This window comes from Diaphorina citri, unplaced genomic scaffold (genome assembly GCF_000475195.1).
Source record: "Diaphorina citri unplaced genomic scaffold, Diaci psyllid genome assembly version 1.1 scaffold762, whole genome shotgun sequence".
Classification (NCBI taxonomy): domain Eukaryota; kingdom Metazoa; phylum Arthropoda; class Insecta; order Hemiptera; family Psyllidae; genus Diaphorina; species Diaphorina citri.
In genome coordinates, this window is record NW_007378195.1 from 69,104 (window position 1) to 91,106 (window position 22,003).

The window sequence follows — 22,003 nt, forward strand, 5'->3', positions numbered from 1 at the left end:
AATACCCCCGCACTGCTACGCACTGGCTCACTAGACTAAAGCTCGTAACCTAAATACGTGTACTGTCGTGTAAAACCTACATTTACTTGTGCCCCTAGCCTCAATGCTACAAAAACCGACTTGTACCCCCAAAAAAAAGCATAATGCTTATCTTAAAGGTACAATCTTTGCGCAAGGAAGAAGGTAAAGAGGAAAAGCGCGCGGTGGAAGGTTGAAGAAAAGGTAAGACGGAAACTGACAGGTCAGGAAAGTCGAACTTTTGTAGAGGGCGCGGGGACACCGTAACTTAGTAATTATCTATGAATATTCATATTATTACACGAATAAGATCTTTGACGGCCGGAAGTCTCTGTTCGAACAAGGTAATATTGTGTGTCAAAATTCTCGGTGGAGAAATGTAACAACTGCAAAGCACCTGTTTCGTATAGTTATAAAAATAGCTCAACTATGAGAAAATAGTCCCGGGCAAATCCCCCGCTCCGCTCCCGGACGCCACGGAGGTGGGACTGTAGAGTTCTAAAAGAAGGAAATGAGCATCCGACTCCGAAGGGTTTAAACCCTCAATTTTTTGTTAAAGCTTTAAATTTACCCGAAGGATAAAACAACGGTAGACATAGATTGGAGTCCGTCGTTTCCTCATGAGCCGATGCTAAGGAAATCCCGCTTGCAGATAGAGTGGAAGATGGGGAAGTCGAGTTGGGCATCATTGGACGAACGCCGTGAGGGCGCGCGCGCGATCCCTTGTTAAGGACTTTGTTCGTTATTATGAGTTAAAAGAAGTATTAGTTACCCTTCTGTCCCTCTCAAGCCCAAAATTGCACCCAGGTCTTACGAGACCATTAAAGAGCCTGTAGTTAGGTGAATGAAAAATGGCTTGGGAAATTTTTTTAATATTTTGCGGTTTTTTTTTTTTTTTTTTTTTTTTTGAAATTTTTCCAATTGTACAATACAACCTACCTACGAAAAAAATTGTTTTTTTTTTTTTAGTTTTACTAATCCCCTATTTATTGTTTGTTTTCAGCATAATGCATCTGCCTCTCAAGATTCCGAGTAAGCTGTTTCATATTTTGCATATGCTGCGTAGGTAATAAAAGCTATCCTAAGAATAATAAATAAAAACCCTCATGACAATTTATTATTGCCAGCCTAATTATCGTCTGTCTTGTTAGAGCTAGGTCGCGGATTCGATTCCCGTCCGGGGTGAACTTCCTAGATAAGGTTCGTTCTTGTAACGGCTGGCTTTCTGTGTTCTATTACGGGACTATAAGACGTCCGTTGTTACAGTTCCCTTATCAACCCCTAAAGAAAGTTATAGATTTTATTATTTTTTTTTTAGCCGGATGTTTAGCTCTTGTATCACATGCGGCTGATGTTTGAGTTTGTTCTGATTTCAGGTTCACGCTAGCACCACCTCTATACAATTCCACACCTATGGTTCAGAACATCAATGGCAAAAGACTTCAGTCTTAGCCCGACATTCACGAAGTCCTAAAAATCTAGATACATATTCATAGAAAATCATCGAGTTTTCAAAATTAACCCATTCGAGGTGAGTTATAAAGCCACCTGTTCCATACTCCTATTTGTCATGTTAAGATGTTAGTGTTGCCCTTTATAAAATTAGGCAAGCCTTGTGGCCTAGGGCGTACCACAATTGGTGCGAGTTTTCAAAATTAACCCATTCGAGGTGAGTTATAAAGCCACCTGTCCCATACTCCTATTTGTCATGTTAAGATGTTAGTGTTGCCCTTTATAAAATTAGGCAAGCCTTGTGGCCTAGGGCGTACCACAATTGGTTTACAGACGGGAGGTCCCGGGTTCCATTCTTGGTGGGGTCGAAGTTTTTTTCGGCTTGGAACTGCGCAGAAACGTATGCGCACAAACACATTAATGCGATGCCTAGGAGGGAGCTTTACTCGGGAGCTCGGGACATTTGATGTGACGTCATCGTTTACGGGAGCGTATGCCGTGACGTCAAAGTTCACGATTTACCGGTATTTTTTAAATCGATTTATCTCGGGATCTAGAAGTCGTAGAAAAAGTAACCCGTTGAAATATTTGCAATCGAAAAACGATTACAAATTTTTGTCGATGGTGGGATTCGAACCCGGGACCTTCTGCATGGCAAGCAAGCGCGTTACCACTAGACCAACCGTGTCTGACTTGTAATTCTTCTCCATTTCAGGTTTGAGCCGAAGAAGGGGTTCTTCTGTCAAGTGCTGAACCCCGATGTCCTAGAACCATGAATAAAATAATGATAATTAATAATAATAATAATAATAATAATGAAATAAACAACGGTGGTCTTAAGGTAGAAACACACGTGAGGTGATAGTAGTGTGGCTGTCCTGAACGAGATTACCTACGATATTATGGGAAAACTTTGATCTACATCTTTCTGACTCCCCATGACTTCAAATGACGTGACGGTAGTGAGTTTCTATTTTTATCGTCTCGAACTCCAACAGGGATAGAGCAAGCATAGAAGAAAGTCAGCTGCTTCGAGAACAAACTTTATCCGTTTGGGATAAAGGAATCGAACCAGAATCTTCCCCCAAATCAGGAAAGTACCATAACCACTACGCCACCGGGACAGGATGTTCCTCTTTATGACAACACTTCTATTAGGAAGCAGTATTGAACGTGTTTCGATTCGTAGTGCCTATAGAAATCGTTTTTGAAACACCTTATAGGACCATAGATAGCAAAGTAAACGATAAATTTAATTATTCCTCCACTATGAAGTAGGAACCTATACCTACGTAGAATAGGACAAAGTGCCAATAGAATAGTAATGAGGGGACTTTCTCATAGGTACAGTATCCAGATGTGAAGAAAAAATATAGATAATATGTTGCGCTGCATCATGAGAAAAATAAGTCCAATTAATTAGGAGGCTTTTCAGGGTGGTTAAACATTGTTTTCAGTTATCGCTTGCGACGCTGAATCCTGGGGAGAAGGGGGATAGAGGGTACTGTAACTGCTAAGCTCTTATCGTCCCGAAAGCGAAGAGAGAAGGAAGAAAGAATAGGAGAAAGCCAGTCGTTCCCTGAACGAACCTTATCAGTCTTATCACTAACTTGAGAGCGAGAGTTTTTATAAGAAGCCTATGTAGTCCTATTACCGTGTGTTTATTAGCTGAAGAAGGAGATACAGCTCTCAAGGAGCTGGGTCAATACAACGTAGGAGTACATACGAGTAACATACAACATATAATAGGTATCTACATACTACCTGTCTGCAAAATAGAGGAGGTCTTATATCTCCATTACCGATTTCAATCATGTATCAGAATTAAAATGCACCTAACACTACATCTCAAGATAGGTATTGAGCATGAATCTTTGTTGGTTCCTAATAACGTTGCTCTGGTCCTTCCTGAGCGGTGTCTTCCCCTTTTCCGGTGTACCGTACTTAAACCCGTAAATAATAATAATAATTCAACGCTCATTTCAGGTTTGCAAAGGAGACACCATCATAGTAGACGTGAAAAACCATATGATTGACAGAGAACTATGGGAAAACTTTGATCTACATCTTTCTGACTCTCCATGACTTCAAATGACGTGACGGTAGTGAGTTTCTATCTTTATCGTCTCGAACTCCAACAGGGATGGAGCAAGCATAGAAGAAAGTCAGCTGCTTCGAGAACAAACTTTATCCGTTTGGGATAAAGGAATTGAACCAGAATCTTCCCCCAAATCAGGAAAGTACCATAACCACTACGCCACCGAGACAGGATGTTTCTCTTTATGACAACACTTCGATTAGGAAGCAGTATTGAACGTGTTTCGATTCGTAGTGCCTATAGAAATCGTTTTTGAAACACCTTATAGGACCATAGATAGCAAAGTAAACGATAAATTATTCCTCCACTATGAAGTAGGAACCTATACCTACGTAGAATAGGACAAAGTGCCAATAGAATAGTAATGAGGGGACTTTCTCATAGGCACCTACAGTATCCAGATGTGAAGAAAAAATATAGATAATATGTTGCGCTGCATCATGAGAAAAATAAGTCCAATGGGGCTCAACCACTTTTTTTTTTCTTCGCTGATAAAGGAAGTTCGAAACACGCTGATTTCAATAGAAATGCTTAAAATTTCATTTGAGGGTTCCTAAGAGGCGAAATCTTCGTTTGAAATTTTCGAATTTTGAAACGCACAAAATTTTCGCGGGCAGCCATTTTTTCGTGATGACGTCAGTTCATGCGAGGTCGTAAACCATGGCTGCTTCAACGTTATTTTTTTTTGCGACCTTTGAGCGACATTTTAGGGGATTTAGGGACCGTTTTGGATGTTTTTGAGTGCGCCAATGCACTTTTTGGGTACTTTTACATCGGAATAGGACACTACCTCGAAAAAAATTGTCATTTGGTTGTGCCCCATACTTGAGAATTAGCTAGAAAATTGGCAATGTACCCGATTTGGAAATCAAATTCTCACCATCTCCCACACTAGGCTCCAATAGAGTTTTTGAAAAGGGAAGGTACATACTTTACTAGGTAGACAAATATAAATGAACACTTTTCCTCGCACACTTTTTTCGTGTTGAACATAGCGCCCAAGATTTGAAAATAGAAAGTGGTATTAAAGTGAAGAGCTTATTAAAGCCTCGCTGTTAACTTTTCTATTAAATAACGCTTGAAACGAGAAAAAAAGTGCTGAAACTTGCGCTATAAATAGTCGCATTTATCTGTTATCAGGAACTTACACGTGAGAAATAAACAAGATGATTTCCTGAGCAGAGGACAAAATTGTTTCCTGAAAATCCTGAAATTATGTCACGGGAAACACTCGTTCACTTCTACCTCCTTGAACAATTTTGTATGTTTGGGGATACCTGGGCGATTTAATTTTAAATATTGTAAATAAATTACCTACTCTTGTCATCCTCTAAAATTTCATATTTTCTGAGAAGGTCTTGTTATATTCTATTGGATATGCTTTAAAATCTTTAAATGTTGGTGATTTTCAAGATGAGAGAATACTTTAAACATTAGGAACATATTTTGTAAATCGGCTTTAGGTAAATGGTTCCAAGACCAATCGATCTGAATCAGTTTTTGGATATTGCTTCACTTTTCTGGACAACAAAATTCGGACAGCAATGAGATCTTTGGATATTGCTTCAGGGTTCAGCGAAAAAATCAAACTCTTGGTTCTCAAGTGGTTATGGTCAAGTACATATACGTATTGTCAACAACTATTTTTGAGGTGAGAAAGTAGTAAAACAATAATATTTTAAGAAGTGTTGAAAAAAAGTACCAAATTTCTTTCTGTTCTAAATAGGGTCACATAGAATGATAGATTGCTTTAGTATGCAGTATCAATTTTATTATTGCTAAAGATAAAACTGATCATCATATTTGAGTCACACTGTAAGTTCACAATGTTGAGAGGTTGAGACCTGGGTGTGTGATCTGTGACACAGGCAGTATTTAAACAACACCTGGAATTAGTTTACCATGGCTATTGATATGGGTGCCTACCCAATGGAGTGACTGTTCTTACTTGACGGAGACAGACCTACTTCATCAATTCATCAAGCATATTTTATTCTCTTTATAAATGATGTAGAGGCACTCAAGTATACCTAGAATGTGCTTATGTTTAACTAGGCACTATATGATCTAATATGTACAGAAATACTTGATACTCATTTCCTATATTGTATAATGAAGAAAAAAAAAAAAAAAAAAAAAAAAAAAAAAAAAAAAATTACCTACTTTTATCCGTTCAAAAACTTTTTATAAAAATGAAGAAAAAAAAAAAAAGCAAAAAGCAATTACCTACTTTTATCCGTTCATAAACTCTTTATAACAGACATTATAAAAAACCTTAAAAAATATTAGATAAGTCTTATCATCAGCAATATGTGTATGGATAATTTAGATAAGCATGTAGTAAGACAGATAACTCAGTCAAAAATGTAAGTAATTACATAATTATGTGGGTACCTACTTGGTGCTTTTGAAGATGAAGTACTGGATTCTAGATTTATTACATAAGGCTTTATAAAATTTACATGTCCTGCAATTACTCTCTCATATAGCCCTAAAATTGTCCACACCTAACCTACTCTTACTGAGTGCAATCTGTAATAGAATATACATACCTTATTTTTTATAGTGCCAGCATAAGTTCCCTTAACCCTGCAGTAATAATAATTCAATTTTTAATGTACATAAAATTCAAACATGAATGTATACAATGTCAAAAGAAAAAATGTAAAAAGAAAATATCAACTTGGGGTCACTTGGACTTTAAATCCTGCCAACACCTTCCTTTAAATGGATTGATTTCAAAGAATAATGTTAAATGACTTACCAAAGCCTTGTCTGATAACACCCCCGGGGACAGTGGTACTTGTGACACCATTTGATGTGGGTGCAGATCCTCCATTATTGACACCATCATGTAAATCCACATTAGTCATATGTGAAGAGCTTGGTGTCATATCAGTCTTACTGGGTTCCGAGTAAGATCTACTCAGGTTGATATGGATGGACTCTGTGTCAAGGACGGCTGGAGGGTTCTGATTTTTTTGAGGCAAAACTTTCACTTCTAATACTTCGGGTTGATTCTTTTTATCCAATGATTTTCTTCTGGGCTCAGCCTCATCTTCAAATTGGACCCATTTCTTAGGCTTATCCTTAATAGGTGTACTGGAGGCCAGTGCAGAAGCAGGTGCTTCTTCTTGAATGGTGACAGATGTGCTTGAATCCATCTCGGACAGAATGGGTGACTTGGGAGTTCAATGAGTATGTCAGCAGGATTAAAAATAATTAGAAAACACCATGTTCATGATATTCAATACTCCATGTATGTATCTGCAAAACATTACATAAATAGGTCAAATTAAATAAATAAAAACAACTCAAATTAACAACTAGCAAAACACCTAAAATAGACAATGTTAGTAAGTACGGAGGTTTAACTTAATGAGAGTAATTCATGAACTTTGAATTAATTAATTAGAATTGTGTTTAAATTTACATCATTACTCAAGCAGTACCTACATCAATAAAAATATGAATTGTGCCTCTTCATTTTATATCAAACTTGGAAAATAAATACCTACTCGTTGTTTGGTTCCTTGCTTTTTTTAAAACAATTTATTTTTTGATAAGTAGGTAAGTAAGTATAATAATGTTAAAACTAACCACAGATATCTTCAATTCTTCATATTGATATCAGTAAAGAGGTTGACAGATCACTTTTGAATATCTGCATAATTATTATTGGTTTGTGACCTAGATGTAATCAATGAAAAATAAATACCTACTCCTTGTTTGGTTCCTTGCTTTTTTTAAAACAATTTATTTTTTGATAAGTAGGTATAATAATGTTAAAACTAACCACAGATATCTTCATATTGATATCAGTAAAGAGGTTGACAGATCACTTTTGAATATCTGCATAATTATTATTGGTTTGTGACCTAGATGTAATCAAACAAATACAAGACCTATTCAAATTCAGGCCATGAGATATAATGCATTGAAACCTCTAACACAACATGCTTAACCCTCCTTAAATTTTAAAGCAAGTGTTCAACATCTTGCAAAAGAAGTATATTAGAAAAGATTATAAAGGTATAATGAGTGACATCATTGATGGAGTTGATATTTTAATCTACACCTAATACTTCTACTATCATAATCACATAGGTAGTGGGTTCTGCAAAACAGGTGTTTTTTGTACAAAATTAAAGTGTCAAAGTTCACGGTTACTTCCCATAACTTATATGACAAAAACCCATCATAATCACATAGGTATAGTGGGTTCTGCAAAACAGGTGTTTTTTGTACAAAATTAAAGTGTCAAAGTTCACGGTTACTTCCCATAACTTATATGACAAAAACCAAATCAATAATACTTCTGTTTTACAATAGCTTTTGAAATATTAATAATTTTATTATTGTAATAGATAGCTTGAAGGTATCTCTACTTTTTCCTATACTGTGACTGCTCTACCCCACCCACAAATAGTAGGAACAACCATTCCATTACGTGTTAGAAAACGAATGAAATTTTCATGCCATTGTAATAGCAGATAGCAGAACGGATTACTTACAGGTAATTAAATTAGTAAGGCACTTAATAATTAACTGAACAATTAAAATTGATATCACATATTTGAATTAGGTATTTGATTACAAAAATTTTGTGATGTGTTTTTGTGTTTGACTTTTTTTTTCATTTGTTTACTTCTTGAATCGAAAAAATGACGTCACCTTCGTTCGTTTCCGTAAAAAATACGCTTCTCTTGCTGACGTCATTGCTACGAAGCTCCGTTTACATTCACTACAAGGAGGGTGACTGGTGGAGATGACAATACTCGTGTGTATGGAAACAATATTGGTGGAGATGTCAAAACTCCTATACACATCTGTGCTGTATGAAAACTGTATTTATGGCGGAGATGACAGTTTCACAATCACCTATAGCAGAACGGATTACTTACAGGTAATTAAATTAGTAAGGCACTTAATAATTAACTGAACAATTAAAATTGATATCACATATTTGAAACGGATTACTTACAGGTAATTAAATTAGTAAGGCACTTAATAATTAACTGAACAATTAAAATTGATATCACATATTTGAATTAATTACAAAAATTTTGTGATGTGTTTGACTTTTTTTTTTTTCATTTGTTTACTTCTTGAATCGAAAAAATGACGTCATCTTCGATGATCTTCGTTGGTTTCTGTAAAAAATACGCTTCTCTTGCTGACGTCATTGCTACGAAGCTCCGTTTGCAATGTTTACATTCACTACAAGGAGGTTACTGATTATGTGGGGATAACAATACTCCTGTGTATGGAAACAATAGGTATTGGTGGAGATGTCAAAACTCCTATACACATCTGTGCTGTATGAAAACTGTATTTATGGCGGAGATGACAGTTTCACAATCACCTATTTTATAGGTGCTGTTTCTTATTAATACTATCATTACTATCTCCCAATGGTTAATAAACCTGAAGCGAATGGGCAATCACATGCGGCTAACTCCCAGGACAAGTACCTACTTGTCGCCTGGAGGCTGATAATTTATGGCCGAATGGAGAGTTAAAGATTTTTTCTTTAAAAAGAAAGAAAAAAAAAACGGACCACCAAAAATCTCCTAGCTCGTCAGATCGTCGAAATTTCGCTTGAGTCGGGCCGCCTTAAAACTGATTTCTATTGTACTGTTTTTCTAGAGACTTTAAATATACCTACTCAAATGTCATATCTTCTTGATATTTTTTGCCCTCTTTTCACAGAAAACGGATCTACCGATTTTGTTATTCTTCTTTGCGTTTTCCCGTGTTTTTCGTCGGGGACGGCGTTTTTCGTCAACCTCTCAATCAGCCCTAACTAGGGTGATTGCTTCGGGCTAACATTTGGTTATGGCTACAAATTTTACGAGTGGATGCCCTTCCCTCTCAACCCTTGCTATTTCTTTAGCAAGGAAAATTCAAGCTGGTATACTCGCCCTGTTTAAAGTCACCCAGCCAGACAAACGGTCTGAGTGTCAGTGGCTGACCTTATTTATTATATTGTTAAGAGATGAGAATTACTTAAGAATACATATTTATTTATTTAATAACTATCATTAGGTATCTCTTTTCTCAACACTATTCAGTAGGTTCATCCTCCCAGTCGATATCCTTGTATTCATTCGGGTCTACTTTGGGCGTAAAGACGTTACACTGTGGGAAACCGGGCGGGGGCTTCTTCATGTCATCTCGAGTTCCGACTTGGAATATCATGGACATGCCGGTGTCACTGTGGAAGATGTAGTGACAATGACACAGCCAAAATCCTGAGGGAAAATCAAACTGGTTAATAATTTCATCTCCGATTTTATCACCAAAAAAAAAAAAAAAGTCCCGAGATCGAAGAGAGAAGGGAAACAAGATAGGAGAAATTCAGCCGAGAACGAACATTATCCGTACAGGATATAATCCGCCCCGGGCGGGAATCGAACCCGGGGCCTAGCGCTTACAAGTCAGACGCGCTACCCTCCAAGCTAACTAGGCTGGCTGGCATAAGCTAAGTGGGGCTTTTTGTCCTCACGAGGCGTTGGTATGTGGAGGTGGACTGTCGGGGAAAACACGCCCTACTGGCAAGAACAGAAAAGTCTGGTTAAAGAATTTCCACCCTGGCCGGGATTAGAAGCCAGCATATGACTGTCGGGGAAAACACGCCCTACTGGCAAGAACAGAAAAGTCTGGTTAAAGAATTTCCACCCTGGCCGGGATTAGAAGCCAGCATATTCGGGTTGAGAGTCAGTGCTCTTGACAACTCGGCCACAGAGGTGGGCAAACTATTTTGTTCTCACGAGGCGTTGGTATGTGGAGGTGGACTGTCTGACTGTCAGGGAAAACACGCCCTACTGGCAAGAACAGAAAAGTCTGGTTGAAAAATTTCCACCCTGGCCGGGATTAGAACCCAGCATATTCGGGTTGAGAGTCAGTGCTCTTGACAACTCGGCCACAGAGGTGGGCAAACTTACCTGGATTGTTGAAATGTACTCTCACTACAGCATAACCACCAGGAGGGATAGTCACGGTATCTTTGACAGTAGGCTTCGGTTTTGTAGATCCCAGCTTCTCACCCTCCTTAGCCAGACGGGCCTGAAGGCTTGTCACAAACGCTCTGTTGTCCATGCCTTTGGTTTTGGATCCCTGTTCTATAATGAACATATCCGTACCGTGCAGATGCATTGGGTGCAAAAACGTGGATGTTCCTGAGGGGGAAAAGATGTTTAATTTAGAGGATTGACCGAAATCTAAGGGGAATAGGATAGGAGAAAGCCAGACGTTTTGAGAACGAACCGCCAAAAGCCTAGTTAGCTTGGAAGGTATGGCGTCTGCCTTGTAAGCACTACGCTGTGGGTTCGATTCCCGTCGGGGCGGATTTTATCCTGAACAGATAAGGTTTGTTCTCGGAACGGCTGGCTTTTTCCTATCCTGGGTTTCTTCTCACTTCGCTTTCGAGACGATAAGACCTTAGCAGTTGCAGATTCCCTCTATCAAACCTCAAAAAAAAAAAGAACCTTAACCACTACACCACCGAAACAGGATGTTCCTCTTTATGACAACAAGTTTGCCCCGGGTGGAAACCGAACCTAGCGCTTACAAAGCAGACGCGTTTTCTTTCACAAACTTACCCCAATCAAAAAGAATCATCTGCTTTTTCTTTCACAGAGGAAAACTTACCCCAGTCAATAAGAATCACCTCCACTACTTGCCCGAGCTGCACTTGAATGATGATGTTGACAAACTCACACAACCTTGCCCCGGGGGATGTCGAACGTAGCGCTTACAAGGCTGAAGCGTTTTCCTTCACAGAGGAATTTTTTTTTTTTTCACAGTTTAGGTACCTACATACCTACCACCTATTTATATTGTATACCTACTGAATGTACGTACATTGTACATCGACTGAATTTTACAAAAGAGGAAAACTTACCCCAGTCAATAAGAATCACCTCCACTACTTGCCCGAGCTGCACTTGAATGATGTTGACAAACTCACACAACCTTGCCCCGGGGGATGTCGAACGTAGCGCTTACAAGGCTGAAGCGTTTTCCTTCACAGAGGAATTTGGCCCAGGTAGAAATTGAACCTAGCGCTTTAAAGGCAGACGCGTTTTCTTTCACAAACTTACCCCAATCAATAAGAATCATTTCCACCACTTGGCCGAGCTGCACCTGAATAATGTTGACACACTCACACAATCTGGCCCCCGGGCTATTACTGTTAGAGCCATCCACACACACAGTGTTGTCCTGGGGACACACCATGTCGGGTGGGATGGGGTCGGATTGGGTCAGTGGGGGAAACGGGGGCATGACAAAGCTGCGGTTGTTGATCAGGTGAGTGATAATGGCGGGCGCCGACTCTGGAAACGATAAATAGAATATACTTTAAAAAAAAGAAGAAAAAAAATCTGGTGTGAACATCACACGACTTTCTATTACATTTGCGGAATACGTATTTGAAAAAAAAAAAGACCTGACGTTTTTGAGGCCGAAACTTCAAAAAGGCGGACATTTTGCTATATTTTAAAAAGGCGGGCGGACGGAGGACAAACGTATAAAAAGGAGAACATGTCCGCCGATAAGCGGACGTCTGGTAAGTCTATGCGGAAATGAACAAATATGGACGGAGGAAATGAACAAATATGGAAGGAGAAAATGAACAAATATGGAAGAAGGAAATGAACAATTATGGAAGGAGGAAGTGAACAAATATGGAAGGGGGAAGTGAACAAAAGGATGCTCGACAGATTAATCTTTAATTTAAAAGTATTATCGCGCGCTTGCCTTGCCTTGTATGGCTCGCGGGTTCGATTCCTTGACGGGGCGAACTTTATTCTGAATAGATAAAGTTCTTTCTCAGGACGGCTGGCTTTCTCTTATCCCGTCTTCTTTTTCTCTTCGATTTCAGGACAATAAGGCCTCCGATCTATTAACAATAAATAATACTAAATCCATAAATACTTTCTTACCAACGTGTGAATGGTAGAAGAAAGTTCCCGAGGGCATTGCCGGAAACTTATACCGGAAGGTTGTGCTAGAAGGAATGGGACATTGGGTGACCATAGGAACTCCATCCATCCACGGAGTGACTTTCTGATACACTCCATGCCAATGAAGTGTCACTTCTCTGTCAATCATATGGTTTTTCACGTCTACTATGATGGTGTCTCCTTTGCAAACCTGAAATGAGCGTTGAATTATTATTATTATTTACGGGTTTAAGTACGGTACACCGGAAAAGGGGAAGAAAAAAAAAAGATTTTTTAAAAGAGGTTTAATAGAGAGAAATCTAACTGCAAAGATCTTATCGTTCCAAAATCGAAGAGAGAAGAAAGACAGGATGGAAAAAAGGCAGCCGTTGCGAAAACGAACATTATCCGGTCAGAATATAATCCGCCCCGGGCAGGAATTGAACCCGCGGCCTAGCGCTTACAAGTCAGACGCCCTACCAACCAAGCTAATTAGGCTGGTGATTGAACCCTTCCTTTGCTACGGAAAGAATGCCATGCTGACCACTGCATTTCCAAATGGTAATTTGAAAGATCAGCAAAAATCGTCTTAGGACAAACCTGAATGGAAGGTCCCGGTAATTGTCTGTTAATTGAGAGAATAGCGCGTTCAAAGCCATCTGCAGTGACACAGCCTTTTCTTCTACACGCTTTCTGGTTGCCTTTCAAGCAGTCCGCACAGGCTCTGCAAATAAAAAACTGCATAAATATAATTTTACTTGTCTGTACAATCGTAAATTTTTCGGTGATCCTTACTCCTTAGGCATCTGAGAATCCAAATGAAATTTTCCACCTATCTGACTGCTGCACATGTGTCAGTCATCTGTTCTTACTTCATAACAAGTACCTATCAAAGTCTCATCATAGGTACCGTTCTCGAGATACATAAATAATATTTTAGTACGAGAGTCTTTAGGCCTGCCACCCACTGTCAGGTAGACCTGACAGGTACGGCTTAAAAGGTCCGCACATTAGGTCTACCTAATAAGCATAAGCACTAACACTATCAGATAGATATCACAGGCGGAACTTCTCAGCCGTAATTGTCAGGTCTACCTGACAGGGTGTGTGCTTATCAGGTAGACCTGACAGGCGGACCTGATCAGGTCTACCTGATAGTGAGTAGCTGGCCAAGTTCTTCCAAGACTTACGGTCCGACAGTTGCATAGTTCTCCAAGGTAAAGCTGTAGTAGCACACCAAGGGCTTGGCGTTATCGCACGGTCGGGCACACAGGTTGTTTTTCTCGGCTTCTGCGGTGCTCATGTTGTCGTAGCGATGTCAAGAAAGGCCCTTATTTCAATGTAACAAATGCCTAATACGTATCAATTTCTCCTCTACCATGCCCAGATGTGTATGAACAACCCGAACCAGTCCTTAACCTTATCTCTCTACCTTAGTTTTTCATTACCTCTAATACGTATCAATTCCTCCTACACCAGATGTGTATGAAGAAACTGAACCAGCCCTCGCCATGCCGACCCTGGCCACACTAAGGGTAGGTCGAGAAGACGCGGACCCGGACTTGATGAAATATTTGCAGCCAAACGACGTGGCTAGTGGTCGCTACGACAACATGAGCACCGCAGAAGCCGAGAAAAACAACCTGTGTGCCCGACCGTGCGATAACGCCAAGCCCTTGGTGTGCTACTACAGCTTTACCTTGGAGAACTATGCAACTGTCGGACCGTAAGTCTTGGAAGAACTTGGCCAGCTACTCACTATCAGGTAGACCTGATCAGGTCCGCCTGTCAGGTCTACCTGATAAGCACACACCCTGTCAGGTAGACCTGACAGGCTGAGAAGTTCCGCCTGTGATATCTATCTGATAGTGTTAGTGCTTATGCTTATTAGGTAGACCTAATGTGCGGACCTTTTAAGCCGTACCTGTCAGGTCTACCTGATAGTGGGTGGCAGGCCTAAGGACTCTCGTACTAAAATATTATTTATGTATCTCGAGAACGGTACCTATGACGAGACTTTGATAGGTACTTGTTATGAAGTAAGAACAGATGACTGACACATGTGCAGCAGTCAGATAGGTGGAAAATTTCATTTGGATTCTCAGATGCCTAAGGAGTAAGGATCACCGAAAAATTTACGATTGTACAGACAAGTAAAATTATATTTATGCAGTATTACGGCTGAGAAGTTCCGCCTGTGATATCTATCTGATAGTGTTAGTGCTTATTAGGTAGACCTAATGTGCGGACCTTTTAAGCCGTACCTGTCAGGTCTACCTGATAGTGGGTGGCAGGCCTAAGGACTCTCGTACTAAAATATTATTTATGTATCTCGAGAACGGTACCTATGACGAGACTTTGATAGGTACTTGCAGTGGGTGGCAGGCCTAAAGACTCTCGTACTAAAATATTATTTATGTATCTCGAGAACGGTACCTATGATGAGACTTTGATAGGTACTTGTTATGAAGTAAGAACAGATGACTGACACATGTGCAGCAGTCAGATAGGTATAATATTTCATTTGGATTCTCAGATGCCTAAGGAGTAAGGATCACCGAAAAATTTACGATTGTACAGACAAGTAAAATTATATTTATGCAGTTTTTTATTTGCAGAGCCTGTGCGGACTGCTTGAAAGGCAACCAGAAAGCGTGTAGAAGAAAAGGCTGTGTCACTGCAGATGGCTTTGAACGCGCTATTCTCTCAATTAACAGACAATTACCGGGACCTTCCATTCAGGTTTGTCCTAAGACGATTTTTGCTGATCTTTCAAATTACCATTTGGAAATGCAGTGGTCAGCATGGCATTCTTTCCGTAGCAAAGGAAGGGTTCAATCACCAGCCTAATTAGCTTGGTTGGTAGGGCGTCTGACTTGTAAGCGCTAGGCCGCGGGTTCAATTCCTGCCCGGGGCGGATTATATTCTGACCGGATAATGTTCGTTTTCGCAACGGCTGCCTTTTTTCCATCCTGTCTTTCTTCTCTCTTCGATTTTGGAACGATAAGATCTTTGCAGTTAGATTTCTCTCTATTAAACCTCTTTTAAAAAATCTTTGATTCCTGCCCTGATTTTATTCTGACCGGATAATGTTCGTTTTCGCAACGGCTGTCTTTTTTCTATCCTGTCTTTCTTCTCTCTTCGATTTTGGAACGATAAGATCTTTGCAGTTAGATTTCTCTCTATTAAACCTCTTTTAAAAAATCTTTTTTTTTTTTCATCATCTTCTTTTTTTTTCTTCCCCTTTTCCCGTGTACCGTAAATAATAATAATAATAATAATAATTCAACGCTCATTTCAGGTTTGCAAAGGAGACACCATCATAGTAGACGTGAAAAACCATATGATTGACAGAGAAGTGACACTTCATTGGCATGGAGTGTATCAGAAAGTCACTCCGTGGATGGATGGAGTTCCTATGGTCACCCAATGTCCCATTCCTTCTAGCACAACCTTCCGGTATAAGTTTCCGGCAATGCCCTCGGGAACTTTCTTCTACCATTCACACGTTGGTAAGAAAGTATTTATGGATTTAGTATTATTTATTGTTAATAGATCGGAGGCCTTATTGTCCTGAAATCGAAGAGAAAAAGAAGACGGGATAAGAGAAAGCCAGCCGTCCTGAGAAAGAACTTTATCTATTCAGAATAAAGTTCGCCCCGTCAAGGAAAATTGTCCTGAAATCAAAGAGAAAAAGAAGACGGGATAAGAGAAAGCCAGCCGTCCTGAGAAAGAACTTTATCTATTCAGAATAAAGTTCGCCCCGTCAAGGAATCGAACCCGCGAGCCATACAAGGCAAGGCAAGCGCGCGATAATACTTTTAAATTAAAGATTAATCTGTCGAGCATCCTTTTGTTCACTTCCCCCTTCCATATTTGTTCACTTCCTCCTTCCATAATTGTTCATTTCCTTCTTCCATATTTGTTCATTTTCTCCTTCCATATTTGTTCATTTCCTCCGTCCATATTTGTTCATTTCCGCATAGACTTACCAGACGTCCGCTTATCGGCGGACATGTTCTCCTTTTTATACGTTTGTCCTCCGTCCGCCCGCCTTTTTAAAATATAGCAAAATGTCCGCCTTTTTGAAGTTTCGGCCTCAAAAACGTCAGGTCTCGAATTTTAAAAAGCATAAATGCAATTTTTGTAAAATTCAGTCGATGTACAATGTACGTACATTCAGTAGGTATACAATATAAATAGGTGGTAGGTATGTAGGTACCTAAACTGTACATAAAAAAAAAAAAACATGTTACTTATTATACTGGTGGTTTTTGTGTTGATTATTTTCTGCGTCCTCCTTTTGGTTGAAATGTCCGCCTTTTTAGCCAAAATGTCCTCCTTTTGAAATTTCTTGTCTGGTCTGGTAACCCTATTTCCGCAGGACTTCAAAAAATGGACGGCCTCGAAGGATCGATGATAATTCGAACACCCAAAACCGCCGATCCGCACGCTGAGCTTTACGATTTCGATTTGTATTCCCATGTGATCATTGTGACCGACTGGATGCATTCTATGACAGACTCGAAATTTCCCGGTAATACCTATAATGATACGAGGATCAAACCCGACGCCATACTTATCAATGGACAAAACCAAAATGTGAGTATACGGAATGGGCATGCTACGACACAGACCACACAAGTCTAATGTAACAGTTGTTTAATTTGCTACGAAATAAAAACTGAGGTGAAACGCTTTTTTTTTTTTTCAGGAATTTCCTTGGTGATAATGGTGAGGGATAGGAAAATAGAATCCATTTCCAAATTCCCCCACACCATCACCAGTAGCTCCTTGAATTCCTGAAAGGAAAATACGACTTAACTAGGTCGAGACTGCAGACCAAGTGTCCCGTCCAGGGGGCCAGAGTACGAAAGTTTGGAGTATCCACCATCGTAGCATATATAGCATATTGTAGCATGTATATCAGGCTTTAAGGTTATGGTAATTTTTCATTGTAGAGGTATAACATCACTGTATGAAACACAGGTTCTACCCGCCATTCGGCGACGAGCTACCCACCTTCTCAAATTAACCTCACCCAGCTCGAGTGAGCCGGGAAAAGCAGCACTCGATTGCCCAGAAGAGAAAGCTAACTGATGATGATATCAAAAAATATGAGATTTTATTTCTGCTAGAATGTACATTCTATGCACTTTCTAGACGATTTTTGCTATCTTCTTTGCATTTCAGCCAAAGGACAATTCACCACGGGTGCCCATGCATTTCTTCAAGGTACAGAGGGACAAACGCTATCTCATGCGCATTATAGGCGGTTCCTGTCTGGCATGTCCTTTGATTTTCACCATTGAAAAGCATCAGCTGCAAGTGATAGCGTCAGATGGAACTGCAGTGGAACCGCTCGTTGTGGACTCAGTCACCTTGTTTCCTGGTAAGTAAGCTCTGTCAAGCTGAGTAATTAATTACTTCATCATCTCAAGCTGAGTAATTGGTCAATATTATGACATGAAGAGCTCCCCTCCTCCCTATAAGTGGTACTCTTTGAAGGGAAATGTCGATTCCTCAAGAATAACTAGGTATTTGTTTATTTATTTTAATCTACCTCAACTGAACACCTATTGTATAGGTCAATGAAATATCTAGAATCTGAAATCTCTGGCCTGAACGCTATAGGTGCATTTTGTTTCTAGGTGACCGAGTGGACGTGATAATTCACACAAACCAGAGCAATAATCTGTATTGGATGCAAGCCAAGACGCTATGTGACAGCATCACTGCGGAAGCGGTACTACAATACGAGGGAGAAAAGTTAACCTATGTCTCCAAGCGACCGAAAAGTGATTCTTTCCCAAGAGGCAAAGTACGTATACACCTGGTCATCCTACTAATTAATGATATAAGTAGCTCCTTCCGTGTCCCTAATGTTTGTATATGTTACCGGCAATCTATAGAATACCTAGTCATTCTATGAAATGTCTAGGCAAAGTGCATATTGAAATCGATAGTAATATGATGTTATACGATTTGCCTAGGCATTTAATGAAATACCTAGTATTATCCAGGTCATTCCAGGCATTATACCTATACAGAGAATAATGTAGAAGACAAAATGATTTCAGAGTTTGAACGCGATGGACATTAATCCAGAATGCAAAGATAACCACAACGGTGTGTGTTGGTCTCATATCAATGCCCTGAAACCTCCTGTAGACAAGGCAGTTCTCAAGCCTGTCCCCGACCAAAAATTGATCCTGGCTCTGAGCGAATACTTCTACTCTTTGGAAGCTCTCTTCTGGAAAGACAATGACAACTACTACAGATTCTTTCGTGAGTACTTATCCACAGTTCTTCCTCTTTTCTCCATTCTTTCTCTCTAAGGTCCTCTTCCGCTTTATCTCTCCATCTCTATTTTCAGTCTACCTGTTCTGTCTTTAACTCCGTTTATCTAAACTCTACTCTACCCAGCCTAGTTAGCTTGGTTGGTAGCGCGTCTGCCTTGTAAGCGCTAGGCCGCGGTGCGGATTTTATCCTGAATGGATAATGTTTGTTCTCGGAACGGCCGGCTTTCTCCTATCCTGTCTTCCTTCTCTCTCCGATTTCGGGACGATAAGACCTTGGCAGTTACAGTTCCCTCTGTCAAACCTCTTAAAAAAAAAGAAAAAAAAAAAAAAAAATCCGCAGCAGTTGTTTAATTTGCTACGAAATAAAAACTGAGGTGAAACGCTTTTTTTTTTTTTCAGGAATTTCCTTGGTGATAATGGTGAGGGATAGGAAAATAGAATCCATTTCCAAATTCCCCCACACCATCACCAGTAGCTCCTTGAATTCCTGAAAGGAAAATACGACTTAACTAGGTCGAGACTGCAGACCAAGTGTTCCGTCCAGGGGGCCAGAGTACGAAAGCTTGGAGTATCCACCATCGTAGCATATGTAGCATATTGTAGCATGTATATCAGGCTTTAAGGTTATGGTAATTCTTCATTGTAGAGGTATATCATCACTGTATGAAACACTGTAGGTTCTACCCGCCATTCGGCGACGAGCTACCCACCTTCTCAAATTAACCTCACCCAGCTCGAGTGAGCCGGGAAAAGCAGCACTCGAACAGTTGTTTAATTTGCTACGAAATAAAAACTGAGGTGAAACGCTTTTTTTTTTCAGGAATTTCCTTGGTGATAATGGTGAGGGATAGGAAAATAGAATCCATTTCCAAATTCCCCCCACACCATCACCAGTAGCTCCTTGAATTCCTGAAAGGAAAATACGACTTAACTAGGTCGAGACTGCAGACCAAGTGTCCCGTCCAGGGGGCCAGAGTACGAAAGTTTGGAGTATCCACCATCGTAGCATATATAGCATATTGTAGCATGTATATCAGGCTTTAAGGTTATGGTAATTTTTCATTGTAGAGGTATAACATCACTGTATGAAACACAGGTTCTACCCGCCATTCGGCGACGAGCTACCCACCTTCTCAAATTAACCTCACCCAGCTCGAGTGAGCCGGGAAAAGCAGCACTCGATTGCCCAGAAGAGAAAGCTAACTGATGATGATATCAAAAAATATGAGATTTTATTTCTGCTAGAATGTACATTCTATGCACTTTCTAGACGATTTTTGCTATCTTCTTTGCATTTCAGCCAAAGGACAATTCACCACGGGTGCCCATGCATTTCTTCAAGGTACAGAGGGACAAACGCTATCTCATGCGCATTATAGGCGGTTCCTGTCTGGCATGTCCTTTGATTTTCACCATTGAAAAGCATCAGCTGCAAGTGATAGCGTCAGATGGAACTGCAGTGGAACCGCTCGTTGTGGACTCAGTCACCTTGTTTCCTGGTAAGTAAGCTCTGTCAAGCTGAGTAATTAATTACTTCATCTTCATCATCTCAAGCTGACTAATTACTCGTAGGTACTTCACTCAATATTATGACATGAAGAGCTACCCTCCTCCCTATAAGTGGTACTCTTTGAAGCGAAATGTCGATTCCTCAAGAATAACTAGGTATTTGTTTATTTATTTTAATCTACCTCAACTGAACACCTATTGTATAGGTCAATGAAACCCTGTCAAGCTGAGTAATATTAATTACTTCATCATCTCAAGCTGAGTAATTAGTCAATATTATGACATGAAGAGCTCCCCTCCTCCCTATAAGTGGTACTCTTTGAAGGGAAATGTCGATTCCTCAAGAATAACTAGGTATTTGTTTATTTATTTTAATCTACCTCAACTGAACACCTATTGTATAGGTCAATGAAATATCTAGAATCTGAAATCTCTGGCCTGAACGCTATAGGTGCATTTTGTTTCTAGGTGACCGAGTGGACGTGATAATTCACACAAACCAGAGCAATAATCTGTATTGGATGCAAGCCAAGACGCTATGTGACAGCATCACTGCGGAAGCGGTACTACAATACGAGGGAGAAAAGTTAACCTATGTCTCCAAGCGACCGAAAAGTGATTCTTTCCCAAGAGGCAAAGTACGTATACACCTGGTCATCCTACTAATTAATGATATAAGTAGCTCCTTCCGTGTCCCTAATGTTTGTATATGTTACCGGCAATCTTTAGAATACCTAGTCATTCTATGAAATGCCTAGCGTTCTTAGGCAAAGTGCATAATGAAATCGATAGTAATATGATATTATAAGATTTGCCTAGGCATTTAATGAAATACCTAGTATTATCCAGGTCATTCTAGGCATTATACCTATACAGAGAATAATGTAGAAGACAAAATGATTTCAGAGTTTGAACGCGATGGACATTAATCCAGAATGCAAAGATCAATGTGGATTTACATGATGGTGTCAATAATGGAGGATCTGCACCCACATCAAATGGTGTCACAAGTACCACTGTCCCTGGGGGTGTTATCAGACAAGGCTTTGGTAAGTTATTTAACATTATTCTTCAAATCAATGCATTTAAGGGAAGGTGTTGGCAGGGTTTAAAGTCCTAAGTGACCCTAAGTTGATATCTTCTTTACACAACCCTTTGAGTGTAAATTCATTACCTACTGCAGGGTTAGCAGGGTTAAGGGAACTTATGCTGGCACTATAAAGATGTACCAATGGTATATTGTTCTCAGTAAGAGTAGGTATGGATAAATATAGGGCTATATTAGACAGATAATGCAGGATTTGTAGATTTTACAAAATCTTTATAATAATAATAATAAATCTAGACTCTAGTAATCCATCTTCAAAAGCACCAAGTACTTACCCACATAATTATGTAATTACTTACATTTTTGACTGAGTTATCTGTCTTACTACTTATCTAAATTATCCACACACATATTGCTGATGATAAGACTCATCTAATATTTTTTAAGGTTTTTATAATGTCTGTTATAAAGAGTTTATGAATAGTTAAAAGTAGGTAATTGTTTTTTGTTGTTGTTGTTGTTGTTGTGGTTGTTGTTGGTGTTTTTTTTTTTTTTTTTTTTTTTTTTTTTTTTTTTTTTTTTTTTTTTGGGGGGTCGGGGGTTCCTCCCTTTATTTTTTGTGGGGGGG

General features: G+C 39.6%; 4 protein-coding genes across 4 annotated transcripts in view; 3 read left to right on the forward strand and 1 right to left on the reverse strand.

Moving 5' to 3' along the window:
* Nucleotides 1-1,543, forward strand: part of LOC103511881 (nucleolar transcription factor 1-A-like) — a 13,520-nt gene extending 11,977 nt beyond the window's left edge. The window contains exons 12-13 of the mRNA XM_026825505.1: nucleotides 1,022-1,050; nucleotides 1,395-1,543. Coding sequence (XP_026681306.1) covers nucleotides 1,022-1,050; nucleotides 1,395-1,470 — 105 coding nt within the window. The 3' untranslated portion in view covers nucleotides 1,471-1,543. The remainder of the gene's footprint in view (nucleotides 1-1,021; nucleotides 1,051-1,394) is intronic.
* Nucleotides 1,418-18,912, forward strand: LOC108252717 (laccase-3-like). The gene is made up of 9 exons (XM_017445168.2): nucleotides 1,418-1,549; nucleotides 13,996-14,242; nucleotides 15,135-15,258; nucleotides 15,818-16,028; nucleotides 16,901-17,118; nucleotides 17,710-17,908; nucleotides 18,168-18,337; nucleotides 18,597-18,804; nucleotides 18,893-18,912. The coding sequence occupies exons 2-9, from the start codon at nucleotides 14,028-14,030 to the stop codon at nucleotides 18,910-18,912; spliced, it is 1,365 nt and encodes a 454-aa protein (XP_017300657.1). The 5' UTR covers nucleotides 1,418-1,549; nucleotides 13,996-14,027.
* LOC103511883 (laccase-24-like) lies at nucleotides 6,338-13,826 on the reverse strand. Its single transcript, XM_026825500.1, has 8 exons — nucleotides 13,707-13,826; nucleotides 13,117-13,240; nucleotides 12,459-12,727; nucleotides 11,674-11,930; nucleotides 10,516-10,749; nucleotides 8,934-9,822; nucleotides 8,083-8,449; nucleotides 6,338-6,835 (listed from the first exon to the last, which is right to left on the reverse strand). Exons 1-6 carry the CDS (start codon nucleotides 13,817-13,819, stop codon nucleotides 9,635-9,637), a joined length of 1,185 nt encoding a protein of 394 aa, XP_026681301.1. The 5' UTR covers nucleotides 13,820-13,826; the 3' UTR covers nucleotides 6,338-6,835; nucleotides 8,083-8,449; nucleotides 8,934-9,634.
* Nucleotides 18,913-20,145: 1,233 nt separating the features above from the next.
* LOC103511884 overlaps nucleotides 20,146-22,003 on the forward strand; it is a 22,617-nt gene continuing 20,759 nt past the window's right edge. Inside the window, exons 1-3 of the mRNA XM_026825501.1 lie at nucleotides 20,146-20,317; nucleotides 20,796-20,965; nucleotides 21,262-21,376. Of these exons, the coding sequence (XP_026681302.1) occupies nucleotides 20,146-20,317; nucleotides 20,796-20,965; nucleotides 21,262-21,376 (457 nt within the window). The remainder of the gene's footprint in view (nucleotides 20,318-20,795; nucleotides 20,966-21,261; nucleotides 21,377-22,003) is intronic.

What these genes read in the sequence shown, in the direction of transcription:
- LOC108252717 (XM_017445168.2), top strand. Translation starts at nt 14,028, where the DNA reads ATGCCGACCCTGGCCACACTAAGGGTAGGTCGAGAAGACGCGGACCCG. An exon ending in AACTATGCAACTGTCGGACC is followed by an intron (nt 14,243 to 15,134) that starts GTAAGTCTTGGA and finishes TTTTATTTGCAG; the next exon opens with AGCCTGTGCGGACTGCTTGA. An exon ending in CTCAGTCACCTTGTTTCCTG is followed by an intron (nt 17,909 to 18,167) that starts GTAAGTAAGCTC and finishes TTTTGTTTCTAG; the next exon opens with GTGACCGAGTGGACGTGATA.
- LOC103511883 (XM_026825500.1), bottom strand. Translation starts at nt 13,819, where the DNA reads ATGAGCACCGCAGAAGCCGAGAAAAACAACCTGTGTGCCCGACCGTGC. An exon ending in TACCGGGACCTTCCATTCAG is followed by an intron (nt 12,728 to 13,116) that starts GTTTGTCCTAAG and finishes CGCTCATTTCAG; the next exon opens with GTTTGCAAAGGAGACACCAT. An exon ending in AATGATTCTTATTGATTGGG is followed by an intron (nt 10,750 to 11,673) that starts GTAAGTTTGTGA and finishes TTTCCCCCTCAG; the next exon opens with GAACATCCACGTTTTTGCAC.